This window comes from Phodopus roborovskii, unplaced genomic scaffold (assembly GCF_943737965.1).
Source record: "Phodopus roborovskii unplaced genomic scaffold, PHOROB, whole genome shotgun sequence".
In the NCBI taxonomy this organism is placed as follows: domain Eukaryota; kingdom Metazoa; phylum Chordata; class Mammalia; order Rodentia; family Cricetidae; genus Phodopus; species Phodopus roborovskii.
In genome coordinates, this window is record NW_026126434.1 from 29379328 (window position 1) to 29392953 (window position 13626).

Genomic DNA, 13626 nt, shown 5'->3' on the forward strand with positions numbered 1-13626 from the left:
CTCTCCTTTAAAAATCATATTTGGGGAAGGCCACACCTTCCGTGGGGAGCAGAAAGGCGATGGGAGGCAGGGGAAGAGGGAAGGAGGGAAGGGTGAGGGAACTGGGATTGTCATGTAAAACAAGCTTGTTTCAAATTTAAATAAAAATATTGTCATAAAAAATCTTACTTGGGGAGTTTATACATAAGTATTCCATATTTGTAAATTTACATCATTTCTGCCCTTCCTTCTCTCCTCCAGATCCTGCCATGATTGCTCAACCACTGCCTCCCACTTCTAGAATTCATGAGTTCTTCACACACATATACATGCACCATGCACACATGCATATATACATACACACACACATTCATATATACACGTGTGCACACTTGTATACACACAGATATACACTGAGTCCAATCAGTACTGTTCTTATTTGCATGCTGAATCTCTTAAAACTTTCTCTGAGGATTTCATATGAATATAAAGTGGGGTGTGGGAGGGGAAGGTCACAGTCACCCTCATGTCCCCCTCCAGCTCCCCACAGGTCTCCTCACGTTGATCCTGGGTTGGCAGCACAGCGGTGACACCACATCTTCATGCCATAGCATCTGCAGATGCTTGAAGCCCTCATGAACCTGGGATTTAGATTAATCCCAGAGCTTGTAAAAGGTACTCAATATTCAGACTTAGAGAGAACACACATATTCCTCAAGAGCCCTCCTCTCTACCAAGAACTTGCTCTCTCACACACACACAAAACAAAAACACACTTCACAACCCATCCAAGATATTTATTATTTGTAGAAAAACAAAACAAAACAAAAACAAAAAAAACAAAAAACAAAAAGCACAGTTTGGAGAAATAGCAAACCATCAGTGAATAGAAGATACTGCCATGTCATGCTCAGATCATTCCACGGCAAAGGAAGAACTCTGTAATATTTGTCCCAGTAATTAGGTGGTGACTATAAATGATGGAAAGTAGAAAATAGATACAGGAAGGAGGCAAAGACCTCAGCTGGACAGTAGACACTGTCTCCATTGTTGAAGCTTAAGGCTGGAATTGCAGGAAATGCCGGTCTCTGCTAAGGTAAAGCTGAGAAAGGGGCCTCAGCCGTTGACACAGCAAGTTTCCTCATTCAGCTTCTACTGAAGGTGTCGCCTGTGGTGGGGATACACATGGTTACCAGCAAGTTCAGGGTTTAGTACCAAGAGTCCCTCAGCTTCTTTTCTTGTCCCTCCTGGTCATTTGACTCTCAGAAAGTCTTTAAACATTGATTTGGGTTCCCAACAGGAACCGCAAACCCTATTTTTCACGGAGGTCAACATGCCTCACCCCTTTCTAGATCTCTTTAGAGGCATCTTTCAGACTAAAAGATCAATACCAGTCATTGATTGACTCAAGAGATTTCCAGTTCATGCCAGGGATCCAAGAGGCTTCAGACTTTGGAGCAGTGGCTACTGCCTCTGGACATGAGAGCTCTGAAGTGCCTCCCCAAGTCACCAGGATGCACCATTCTCATGTGAGTCAATAGTCTTGAGAGCTGAAGAAAATTTCTAATACTCAAGATGTGGACTAAGGAACATCCATGGAAAGGGTCGTGGCTCCTGAAGGTTTGATATACTAACTTGATTCATTCCAACAAAAGGAATTAAGAGGCACCACTTTCCCTGGCCCCTCTCTTAAAGGCACCACACCCCCTTCCCCCACCCCTGCTTTCCTCCCTCCCATACCCTCACATCTGTCAGTCTCTGACCACATGTAACCTACCTCCAGGCATCTCACAGGGCTCCTTGGCGGCGTTCTGCGGCATTGCGCCTTTGCATGCCCTTGATGATGAGGACAACCCCCACAATGATGCCTACTATACCCACAAACAGCCCAAGAGCACACACCACGTTCTCTTTAGTTTCTGGGAGGGGGGTATGCTCTTCAAACTCTGGGGGGAAAAATAAAGCAGAGTTGTCAATTACTGTGTTAGGGGATAGCACTGGTGACCAATGTAATAAAGAAATGAGTTCTGGGGCTAGAGAGGTGGCTCTGCATTTAAGAGTACTGGTTGCTTCTACAGTGGACCTGGTTTTAATGCCCAGCTTCCATACAGCAGCTCACAACTGTCCATAGCTCCTGTGGGAGAGGCCCTGACACTCTTTTCTGACCTCCATGGGCACCAGGCACTTACATGGTACACAGACATCTTAATGAGGGAGGTGTGTGAATCGCAACCATGTTAGCAAACACAGTGAACTCTTAGTTTGTGGTGCTGGGAATGTGGTAAGTGCTCTACCACTGAGCTATGTTCCCACCCCTACACTGTGAATGCTAAGGGCCCAGAACCCAGCATCACAGCAGGACGTCTTAAAGTGAATGACAGATATGCTGTACCCCAGTGCTTAAGCAGAGGCTCCTCCAAACCCCAGTGATCCACCACACAGTCGTAGACATCTTCGGTGGTTGGCAGGAAGGTCAGATAGTAGAATTTGCGGAAGAGATGGTCTTCCCTGGGTAGGAAGACTGTTTCTGACACGCCTGTGGTGACAGGCTGTCCATTTTGAAGCCAGGTGACATTGACCACGGGCGGGGAGAACTTGTCGATGAAACAGATGAGGATGTTGGGCTCTCCCAGGCTCACTGGACTGTTGGGGAGCACAGTCACCTCTGGAGATACTGTGGAGGACATGACGTAAGTCAACCTTCATCTCCTAAGTGTGCCCCTCTCCCTCCCTCGCTGCCTTGTGGTACAATTCTACCCCAGGACTGTAAAAGCTATACCCTGAGGAGCCATGTCATCCAATAACCAGCTCTGACATCTGGAGGCAGCATTGTGGTAGGTGATGCCCACCCGCCAACCCACCCACATCCACCCAGACTCCCATCCATAACTTCCCCTGTGTAGACTCAGCAATGAGTGATAGTGGATAAAGATAGCAAGACGAGAACAGCAAAAAAAAAAAAAAAAAAAAAGGCCCTATGATTCCTATGATTCTAAAATCCCTGAGCCTGTGGCCTGAGAATCTATTTTAAAGCTACGAGTTCCCACATCTGGGAGGAAGTGATACAGAGGAGAGGTGAATACCGTTGACATCTGGAGTGTGGTTGGAGCGCTTTATCATGATGTCCAGGTTAGCTTTGTCCACAGCTATATTGGCCAATGCACCCTGAGCTTCAAAGCTGGCAAACTGTCCAAATTCTTTAAGTCTCCAGATGGTCTCTGATTTCCTAATGTCCACGTGGAAAATCTCATCACCATCAAAGTCAAACATGAACTCTCCTTTTTCGTCTGGGGACAGAAAGAACTCCGCCTGGATGATCGTGTGTTCCTCTGAAAAGAGAGGGGAGGGGACTGAGGGAGGGGAGTGGAAGGGGGAGATGGGATGGGTGGGGACCAGCACAAGAAGAATAGCAGAGGGTAGGCTGGGAGCTAAGAGACAGTCTGAGTGCTAGACATCCATGATGAGCAAAGCACGGAGGCAAGAAAGAAGGGAGCTGGGTTAGGGAGGGTGAACGGATGATGAATGCAAGACAGCCTTCAACGTAGCCTTCTCTGTTAACCCACCAAGTCAATTAGAGTTGTCCTTGCATGCATGTGGATGAGGTCGCCCACTGAAGCATGAGCCACCTACCAGTGGCCACCCCTTCACACACACACACATACACACACACACACACACACACACACACACACACACACACACACCAAAAGAAAACTAACTCTCCCTCAGCAGCTATCGGCTGTCAAGAGGTCCTCAGCTAGGGGCAGGGTCTCCAGAGCCCCTCCCCCGTCAGGGCTAGATTCTTTCAACTGGCTTGTGCAGATAAACACAGCAAGTTCATTCATGTGTGCAACAGCCATGTCATGTCTCAAAGACAGGATCTCTCAGTAGCCCTCCCCATCCTCTGGCTTAGAGTCTTTCTGCACCCTCTTTAACATTGTTCCCTGAGCTTTGAGGGAGAGGCAGGTTGACTCAAAAAAACATAGTTTTGAATGGGTGTTTGATGACTTCATGACTTTAGAAATCTATCGGCATTGTATGGGAAAGAAAGGTTCTTACTCCCTGTTGTGAGGGTGTAAATCACTTAGGTCAGCTCACCAGCAGCAGGATTAGGAACTCTGGAACCAAATACAGTTCTGACATCTGAACCCTGTGATGGGAGCAGATCACTGTCTACTTAATTATGTGAGATCCCTTCTACCAGGATAGGTTTCTCAGCACCTCATCAGGCCTCTAGCAGAGACTGCTGACATTCTGTGGACAGAAACTGCTGTAAGCATCAAGGACTAGACCCTTAGAGACATCCGTGGAGCAGGGGTGCCCAGGAGGTTGAGATGGAGACCTTGCAACATTATGAACCACTTATACTCACTTCAAGGCTTCCTCTATGAGAAGGGGCATACCTGAATTGACCTTGAAACTTGACCTTTGTCTAAACACTACTTAGATTATGACTGAGCTTTTGTGGGACATGGTCTGTTGTGATTGGCAAGGAGAATAACCAACAGTAAAGGAGATGAGGAGGCCATTGCTTCCCTGTTCTCTTTAAGAATAAGGTGACTGATTTTAATGTTTGACCAAAGGATTTATTTTACAGTTACCTCTATGCACAAACATATATTCTACATGCCCCTCCCCTCCAGCCACGCACACACACGGAAGAGCATCTGCTTGGGCAATAGAAGCCCAAACTTGCTTTTTTTGTGGCTGAAGCTGAATTTCTACTTTACTTATTTTCTTTCCACCTATAGCTATCCACAGGGTCCCTCTGGATGCAGAGCCCTTCTCACAACAGATGTTTGCATCAGCACAAAATGTTTGCTTTGGAGATGATGACAGAGTCTAATAGGTAGTCTCCACTTACTCATGTTTCGTATCTCCAGTAAACCGAACTCAGTAGTGGTGACCACTGACCTTGTAATGTCTGCTGGGTCACACAAAGGGATGGGCATCGATTGCTACCCCTGCCCCAAGAGTCATTAATTAAACACACTTCCTGTCAGTGTACCTGCCCCCATCTTCTTGGGTGGATTTGGGGGTGGTGGTGGGGTTGATGACCTTTGTTTCTAATGATCTTAAATACAGTGTCTGTGACTGAAATAGGACAGGATTGACAGCAAAAATGAAAGTGCTGTATGCTCAGCCAAGATCAGCACTAAGGGCTCCTCACTCAATCTTCTCAGCATTGTGTGGTGCTTCCAATTGTTAACTGTCTCTAAAACATTAAAATCCAGGTATATGCCTCATCGGTGCCTTTTAAAAAAACTACTTCCACATAGCCCCCAAAGCCTAGCCTCTGGTGAGATGGCGGTCCTAGCAACACATGTCCTGGCTTATCTTGCTCAACTAAGTCTGGCCTACTTCATGTTGGAAGGAAGAATTTCCCCCAAAGTGTAACTGCATTACAATCTTCAGATGCAGACTTGCAGGGTGCTTGTCATTCTTATCTTTCGGTCCCAAGGCTGTCTCACAAAAAAGCCCACCGTGCCTTTCTCCAAAGCCGCCTAGTCTACTGTTCCTGGTTCCACTTTTCTTGGTACTCACCTTTGATAGCCCATGACTTCTGGGGACTCATCAGGACAGCCATGAAGAAAAGTCTTAATACCAGGGCACCAGCTAAGGCCATTTTCTTCTTGGTGTTTGGTGGGGTCAGAAGAGATCACAGACTGAGGCAGAAATAACAAGAAGGGAAAGAGATTAAAATGCAGTCTCTTCAGTTTTAGCCAATCAGAAAAATCTTTCAGGCTGACACATCTGTTGCTAGGGAAAGGATTTGAGCAAATAGGTCCTAGGCAACTCACTATTTAATATCACATTTTCTACTTACCCTTTCAAGAAATGATCCTCATCAAGGAGTTTTTCTATTTATTAAAAAAAAAAAAAAAACAGAGTCTTTAGACAAAGTAAACAAAAAATTCAAGTGTTTGTGAAACACATTTGTGAGGTTAGAATAAATTTAAAAGTCACTAACATGAAAATGTAGAATGTGTCTCAAGTAGATTGAAAGATTGGTTTTAAGGAACACTGAATCATCTAAGGAGAAACTGAACAACTAGGCCATGGAGAAAGCCTGGATTCTGGTGATGGAATGTCACTCAAGGATCCCCCTATTTCTGGCTACATTTCCATTCCCAGTATGCTGAACTCCAACATGGTCAGCTCAGCATGGGATTCCAGACCATTGCCATCCACTGTATTCTGAGAACATCAGAAAATAAACTGAATCCCAAGACTCCAAAGGCTTGGAATGGTATATCTGGAAAACAAGCAGCGATTACTAGAAGCAGGGGGATGTGTGGGTGCCTCCTCCAGTTTCTGTCATGGCCTGGATCTCTAGCCAGAATGGGACCTGAGGGTGAAGCCTCCTCTGGGTGTTCAGTGAGTTCACTATTAAAGAATAGCTTGGGCACAGCTTATTCCACTGGAAACAGTAAAGCGATGCTCACAGGAGGACTTTACCACCCTGTAGTAATGGGCTACAGATGTTCTCCTCTACAAAGAATGAATTTCTGAGACAAAAGTGTGCCCTGAGATTCTCCAGAGAGGCTCCTGAAGGTGAAGAGACTTTTACATCTCTTGTTTCTGAAAATGCCGTGCAATACACAGAAAAATGTTTAGTTGAACACAGAAAAGACTAAAATCCATTGATGAGCCACCAGGAAGAGAGGTTGCACATCTGCTGCTGAATTAGTGTCAGTAGGATGGAGACTACTCAGGACGGATCTTCCACACTGCTGTGTGAGGCCCTCTCTGGCCATACAGAGAACCCAACAGACCAGGAGGGCAGCCATCCTTCCACTGCTGATGGTCTGATCATGCCAGCAGCTTTCGACATCTGGTATTAACCCCCCCCCCCAGGTCACTAAGAGGAGACCAGCAGTGCAGTTCTGTCCACAGAGTGTTAGTTGTCCATTTCCCGGAGGCAGGAGCGTCCCATGGGATCATTCCAGGCTGAGAGGTTGATGTTACAATTCTATGATGTAGCTTGACAACCTTTTTTGGAGCCAAATCCAAACACATTTTTTGCATCTATCTTTTGCAAGCTTCTGTAATGCCATGTTCTTGGCAAGTGAGTGCTAAGTTTAAAGTACTTCCAAATACACGATGCTGCTCAGCAACTTGTGATGCTGCCTAGTTCCGGTCCTCTGATTGGTTCTGCTTAGGAAATTATTAAACTAGATCTCAGAAAATGACTTTCAGTTCCCTTCCTCTGTGATGGGAGGAAGTTTCTATCTGAACACCATTTGTGGTTTCCTGTTCTCCCAAACTCTAGCATCTCATGTGTCTGGGGGATTTCTGAAGCCACCTGAATGACGCTTCCTTGGTGACAATCAACTGTGATGAGCCACCAGTCACAGTTCCTTCAGGAAACAGAATGGAATATGTTACAAGAAGTATATATACCCTAAGGCTGGGAGAGCATTGGGCAGGGTGGACCTTTTAACTTCAAGTGGTCAGAGGCCTCTGGGAAGTCCCACTGATGTCAGTCCCACCGGAGTCCACGGGACACAAAGGAACAACTACTGAGGGTGTCATCTGTGTCTGCTGCCCATGTCCAAGCCTTCCACAGCTTGCCCAGTGCATGACATGGGTCCATCATACTCCCTACCATCAGGCCACAAAGTTTGGGCCCACACTCAAGAATGCATGTTCAGTAAATGGAGGGTGGGAAAAGTCATATCGTCATGCATTCCCCAAGAGCCAAACAGGGCCTCGGAGGCAAAGAGGAATCGGATAAAGATTATTGAATGTATGTGAATATAATTACCATCCAGTGTGGATCTGCTTGTTGTCTGTTTTCACTCTCCCACTCTAATTATCTCACAGTCCCCAAGCATAAGAGCGGGCGTGTCTACACTGGACCCAGATCCATTCTGGGGCTTCAGTGCATTCTAGGTTTGTGCGGCCTGAGTTCTGCCAACCCCCAGCTTCCATTTCAGCATCCCTTTCCCCATCAGCTCCTGTACCTTGAGCCGCTCAGTATCACACCCCATTCTGCTCGTTTCACTTTAGGACAGATTTCTTTCTTTATATATAGTTCTGTGAACAATGTCGTTGCTATTTCCATGGAGAGGACATTGAACCATTAAACTGTCTTTAGTAGAACAACAATTTTGACAATATTAATTCTTCTAAACAACAAATATGGAAAGTATTTTAGTTTCTGAATCTTTTTCAGTTTCTTTTTCTGTTGACTTTATTTATTTACTTATTTGAAGACTAGGGATTAAATCTGGGACCTCACCAAACTATAACCCAGCATAAAACTGTAGTATAATCCTGAGACAGGGTCTCAGCTAGGCTAGCCTAGGACTTGCTCTGTAGCCCTGGCTAGCTTTGAACTTGGGGTTGTAGTCACACTGAGCCAGGGTTACAGGACACCAGCAAGCCTTTTTTCATCAGTATTTTTTTTAAGTTTGCTGTGAATTGTGACAATTAAGGGTTGAGTTCCTTTCACAATTTCTTCTTAGAAAAGCTTGTTGCTGGTGTGCAGGAGAAGCTATTGCTTTCTTCTTCTTTTCTTCTTCTTCCTTTTTTAATTTTCGTTTTTTAAAAAACAATCTTTTTAGTTTACATACTAATCCAAGTTCCCCCTCCCTGCTCTCCCCACCTTCCCCCCCCCCATTTTCTCTTCAGAGAGGGTGAGGCCTCCAATGGGGAGTCTACAAAGTCTATCACATCATCACCACCTCAAGGCATGACCAAGCCCCCCCCCCCCGTCCCCCCCGTCCCCCTAGGCTGAGCAAGGTAACCTTCCATAAGGAATGGGCTCCAAAAAGCCAGTTCATTTGCTAGGGATAAATCCTGGTCCCATTGCCAGTGGCCCCACAAACTGCCCAGACCACACAACTGTCACCCACATTCAGGGGCCTAGCTCTGTCCCATGCAGGTTCCCCAGCTGTCAGTCCAGAGTCCAGAGCTCCCACTAGTTCAGGTCAGCTGTCTCTGTGGGGCTTGCCATCATGGTCTTGACCCCTTTGCTCATGTTATTGCTCCTCTCTCTCTTCGACTGGACTCCAGGAGCTCAGCCCAGTGCTTGGCTGTGGATCTCTGTGTCTGCTTCCATCAGTTACTAGTGACAATAAAGTAGTCATCAATCTGATTAGAGGGGAAGGCCAGTTCAGGTGCCCTCTCCACTATTGCTTAGAGTCTTAGCTGGGGTCATCCATGTGGATTCCTGGGAATTGCCGGAGTGCAAGATATTTCTTTCCTTGCTCTCCCTCTCTGTCCTTTCCCCAACTTGACCATCATCACTCCCATTCTCTCTATCCCCCTCATCTTCCATCCTCCACCCCCCCACACACACACTCCCAATTTACTCAAAGGATCTTGTCTCTTTCCCCTTCCCAGGGGGGCTCATGCATGTTTCTCTTAGGGTCCTCTTTGTTACCTAGCTTAGGAGAAGCTATTGGTTTTGTTTGTTGATTGTGTCTTGCTGTGTTACTGGGTTTATCAGTTATGGGGATCTTTAGGTGGAGTCCGGCTTTCCTAGTTATAATGAAATTAGACCCATATGCAGTGTGTTAACTCCACACGGATTCAGGAAACTAAGCAGCTGCCAATTGTTTCCTATTCCAGTGATATGAATTAAATAAGGGAGTTATAGCCTCCGGAAATGTTATTCCCTTGGATGTTATTCTCCTTTCTTCCTGTCAACTGCTAAGTTTTCTATGTATTTACAAGTAACTTTTACCCTAATACTGAAAACACAGCATCCCTAATACTTCAGCCTCCTTCCCCTATACCCCAGAGTGAACTATGAGCCACTCCGCCCCATCTTCCAGCCCTATCGAGCATCATCCTCTCTGACGATTGCCCTTGACTCCCCCAAAGCACTCATGCCTGAGTTACCTACTCTTAGAATTTTGGCTGACTCCAAGAGAACTGATCGGTTTTTAGGTGCGTTTTAAGAGTGCCAGGCACAGAATCATGGCAGCAATTTGAAGCTGATGAAGCAGCCTCTCTCCATCGCTCCATCTTCCCCACTCCCCAACTAAGCTTGGTTCTAGAATTTCTTTGGGATCCTCGGAAGACTTGGCATAGTAGGTGACATCTCATTGTTTACTTCTGCCCCCCCCCCCATCCTCCAGGTCCTGAATTGAGTTTGCTATGAAATACAAAACAAAAAAAAAAAAAAAAAAAAAAAAAAAAACACACACAATTTGAGGAGGGAAGTTGGCGGACGAGGAGAAGCTGCCGCCGCCGGGCTGGGAGAAGTGCATGAGTTGCAGCTCAGGCCGGGTATACTACTTCAACCACATCACCAACGCCAGCCAGTGGGAACGGCCCAGTGGCAGCAGCAGTGTTGGAGGTAGAAGCAAGAATGGCCAGGGCGAGCCTTCCAGGGTGCGCTGCTTGCATCTACTGGTGAAGCACAACCAGTCTCGGAGGCCCTCATCCTAGCGGCAGGAAAAGATCACTAGGAGCAAGGAAGAGGCACTGGAGCTGATCAATGGCTATATCCAGAAGATTAAGTCAGGAGAAGAAGACTTTGAATCTCTGGCCTCACAGTTCAGTGATTGAAGCTCTGCCAAAGCCAGGGGAGACCTGGGTGCCTTCAGCAGAGGTCAGATGCAAAAACTGTTTGAGGATGCATCGTTTGCTCTGCGGACAGGGGAGATGAGTGGGCCAGTGTTCACGGATTCGGGCATCCATATCATCCTGCGCACAGAATGAGGGCAAGCAACTGGCCAGCCTACTCAGGCTGCCAAGGAGTTCATGGATGCCTCTTCCTGCTAATGTCACACAGTATTTATTATTCCTAAAATGGCTGGGAAGGGAGCTCTGAGATAAGGACTCTGAGCTTCCTTTTCCCTGTTTGCCCCCAGTTGGTGCTGTCCTAGCCAGGTTCCTTCTGAAGGAATTTACTTCAGAAGGGCAGTGGGGGTATGGAGGCCCCCAGGCTTAGGGGGTCAGAGGTGACCTGACCCCTCACCCCCAGGTCCCAGAGGCAGGCAGGAGGGCCTTGTTTCTTGTTAGTTTTATGCTCCATTCCTCTGTTCAGCTGCAAAAAGCAGATGTTCCACACCTAGCAATGCAGCAACTCAGCCTCAGGGTGTGATGCAGCACCCCATGCGCCTTTCATTAAACCTGGAACCACTGGGGGGAAACACACACACACACACACACACACACACACACACACACACACACACACACAATTTGATACAATGATGGATTCAAAGTTACTATTTGTAAGGCTTTGGGGCAACTTGAAACACTAGTATCTTGTCTTGGACAAATACGCCACCTACTGGTCACACATAGAACTGTCTTCATTCGGGTGCACTTCACAGAGATGGAGGCGACCAAGGGAAGGGACCCAAGAAGAATGGGGTGGGTTTCAGGGGTGCAAATGCTGGGGGGCTAGTATCTAGTAAGCTTTTTTCTCAACTAAGGTGCTCCTCTTATTCCCAGTGTGACATGAACCTGAGTTTCTGAAGTGTTGAAGGTGGTACTTCTCTGGTTTGTTCCTCGGAAGCATCGGCTCTGGACAGGAGAGCCGTGAGACGACTTTGAGAGAAGAGGTCTGCTGACTGGCTTTAGACAAAATTCCAGCCTGAAGCTCTAGGTTCAGGCTGGACTCTCCAGGGTCGATGAGGGGAGCTGTGTATCCAAGAGGATAAATGACTGACCCTGACCCAGCAAGTGAAGAGCTCTGAGCTCCCAGGCGGTGTACACCAAAGTGACAAGTGGGTGAGCATGTTCACAGTTGTAGGAACTGGAATTAAGCATTGGTCTGGACTCTGTTTCTTTGTGGCCCTGGGGAGTTTGAAGGATCACAATAATTGGTGAGTTGAAAACAATAATTTCACACTTGTAAAAAAAAATCTCTTAAAGTCAACTTGAAAGTAAATTATAAATGTAAGTGAAAAATTAAACATTCAGAGGAACTTGTTTGTCAGAACTTTTTTTGGACTTTCGGACCGGGATGAACCCAAAGAGCTCTGTATCAGACAGATGCCAGAGCTGAGACCTGCCCAGGCTGAAACTTAAATGCCTGGCAGTGTCACGAACCACTGACTCCCTGCCCCTGCCTCCTTCATCTTCTCTTCCTTCCCTTCCTCACTCTTTCCCTCTCTCCCTTTCCTTCCCTTCCTCTTGCCCCACTCCCAATCCTTGCTCTCTTTAGTTTTTGTTTTGTTTTGTTTTGTTTTTGTTTTTTTTTTGTTTTTTTGTTTGTTTGTTTGTTTAGCTTTCTCTAGTTCTACAGGACTTCAAGTGGCAAGTGTCTTTCCTAAGAAAACCAATTAGCTAGAGGTTCCTGTGATGTCATGGTTGCTCTGGTCCTGTGATGTCACCGATTCTCTGATCTTGTAAATGCCTGCACAGCTCATCTTGCCTCTTCACTCTTACAGCTCAGGTCCCAGTCTATGAAGTGGTGCCTCCCCATTCAGGACTGAGTCTTCCTGACTCTTCTACCCCAACTAAGATATTCCCTCACAGACCAACCCATCTATGCAATTCTTAATTGGGTCAAGTTGACAATTAAAACTAACCATTACAAAATCAGGCAGTGGTAGTGCACACCTTTAACCCCAGCACTCAGGAGGCAGATACAGGCAGATCTCTAAGTTTGAGGCTAGCCTGGTCTATAGAGTGAGTTCCAGGACATCCAAGACTACATAGAGAAACCCTGTATCAAAAAAAAAGAACACACACAAAACAAAACTAATGATTACAAACAGGGCACAACCCTTTTATTCTGAGGGAGAAATGGCCCTTGTATTCTCCTTCCCACCCCCCCCCATCCCTTTTGTGAGCCTCCCAGGATGCACTGCAGGGCCTCTTCTGAACCCACTATCTGTACATCAAGATCAGTAGCTGTGTGCTAGCTGACACAGGATTTGCCGAACACCCTGAAAGACAAGGAATCAAAGCAGACAGCTGGACCCCAACCATAGTGCTTTGTGTTCTTCTGCCACTACACTGTTATAAAGAAGAGAATTCTTCAAAGGAAGCTCAACACTGCTCTGCCCCGCTCTGGAGAGTGGATCTAGAGACCCCCTCTCTAGCCTGGAAGATTTCAGGGGAATCCCAAGGAAGGGCTGTGGATAGAGGAGCACACACCAGGGTGCCCAACACTCTCCATTGTACCCACACACTGTGTCAGGAACCTTATAAAATTTCTTGGTTAAACATTTTGTTTTCCAGCAAAAGAGATTTTTTTTTTAAAAAAATATGTAAAACCACCAAGTGGCACACAGGGTACCTTGGCCTGATGCTCTGACCTCTGGGAAGGAATGTCCCTGCCTTAGTTTTCTTCTCAGTAGGGTTAAGATCCAGGTTAGAGACACTATGGCTGCTCTTTCCCTGGAGTTACTCCCACACAGTCTTATTTCTGTAAGGCCTGGTTACTACAGGGATGAGAAGCAGAAACTCTGGATGGTTAAAAGACAGGGATTTTGTCCCCACCATCCAAATCATAACAGGCCTGGAGACTCTCACCATCAACTTCTCACAGGTAAGCAGATTGCCCCAGGAGGTCACTTCTCCCTCCCACTTGCGTTTGCTCTGTCTCCCCAAGACTTGGCAGCTACATTCTCAGATATTATACTGGGCAACAGACTCAAGGATCTGGAAATTAGTGGATCATATCCAGATTGGTGACACAGAACACCTGGTCCCGAAGCTGGAGCTGAAAGG

General features: G+C 46.5%; 1 protein-coding gene and 1 pseudogene across 1 annotated transcript; one reads left to right on the forward strand and one right to left on the reverse strand.

Annotated features, from left to right (window-relative positions):
• Nucleotides 1–755: 755 nt before the first annotated feature.
• Nucleotides 756–5645, reverse strand: LOC127224287 (H-2 class II histocompatibility antigen, E-U alpha chain). The gene is made up of 5 exons (XM_051187257.1): nt 5524–5645; nt 3063–3308; nt 2372–2653; nt 1757–1925; nt 756–1147 (listed from the first exon to the last, which is right to left on the reverse strand). The coding sequence occupies exons 1-4, from the start codon at nt 5603–5605 to the stop codon at nt 1768–1770; spliced, it is 768 nt and encodes a 255-aa protein (XP_051043214.1). The 5' UTR covers nt 5606–5645; the 3' UTR covers nt 756–1147; nt 1757–1767.
• A 4504-nt stretch (nt 5646–10149) lies between these two features.
• Nucleotides 10150–11081, forward strand: LOC127223911 (peptidyl-prolyl cis-trans isomerase NIMA-interacting 1-like; annotated as a pseudogene).
• The last annotated feature ends 2545 nt before the right edge of the window (nt 11082–13626 follow it).

Bases quoted from the DNA above. Each gene is read 5' to 3' on its own strand.
- LOC127224287 (XM_051187257.1), bottom strand. From the start codon at position 5,605: ATGGCCTTAGCTGGTGCCCTGGTATTAAGACTTTTCTTCATGGCTGTC. The intron at 3,309-5,523 runs GTGAGTACCAAG...CTCTCTTTTCAG, and splicing joins GAAGTCATGGGCTATCAAAG to AGGAACACACGATCATCCAG. The intron at 2,654-3,062 runs GTATTCACCTCT...TGTCCTCCACAG, and splicing joins CCACACTCCAGATGTCAACG to TATCTCCAGAGGTGACTGTG.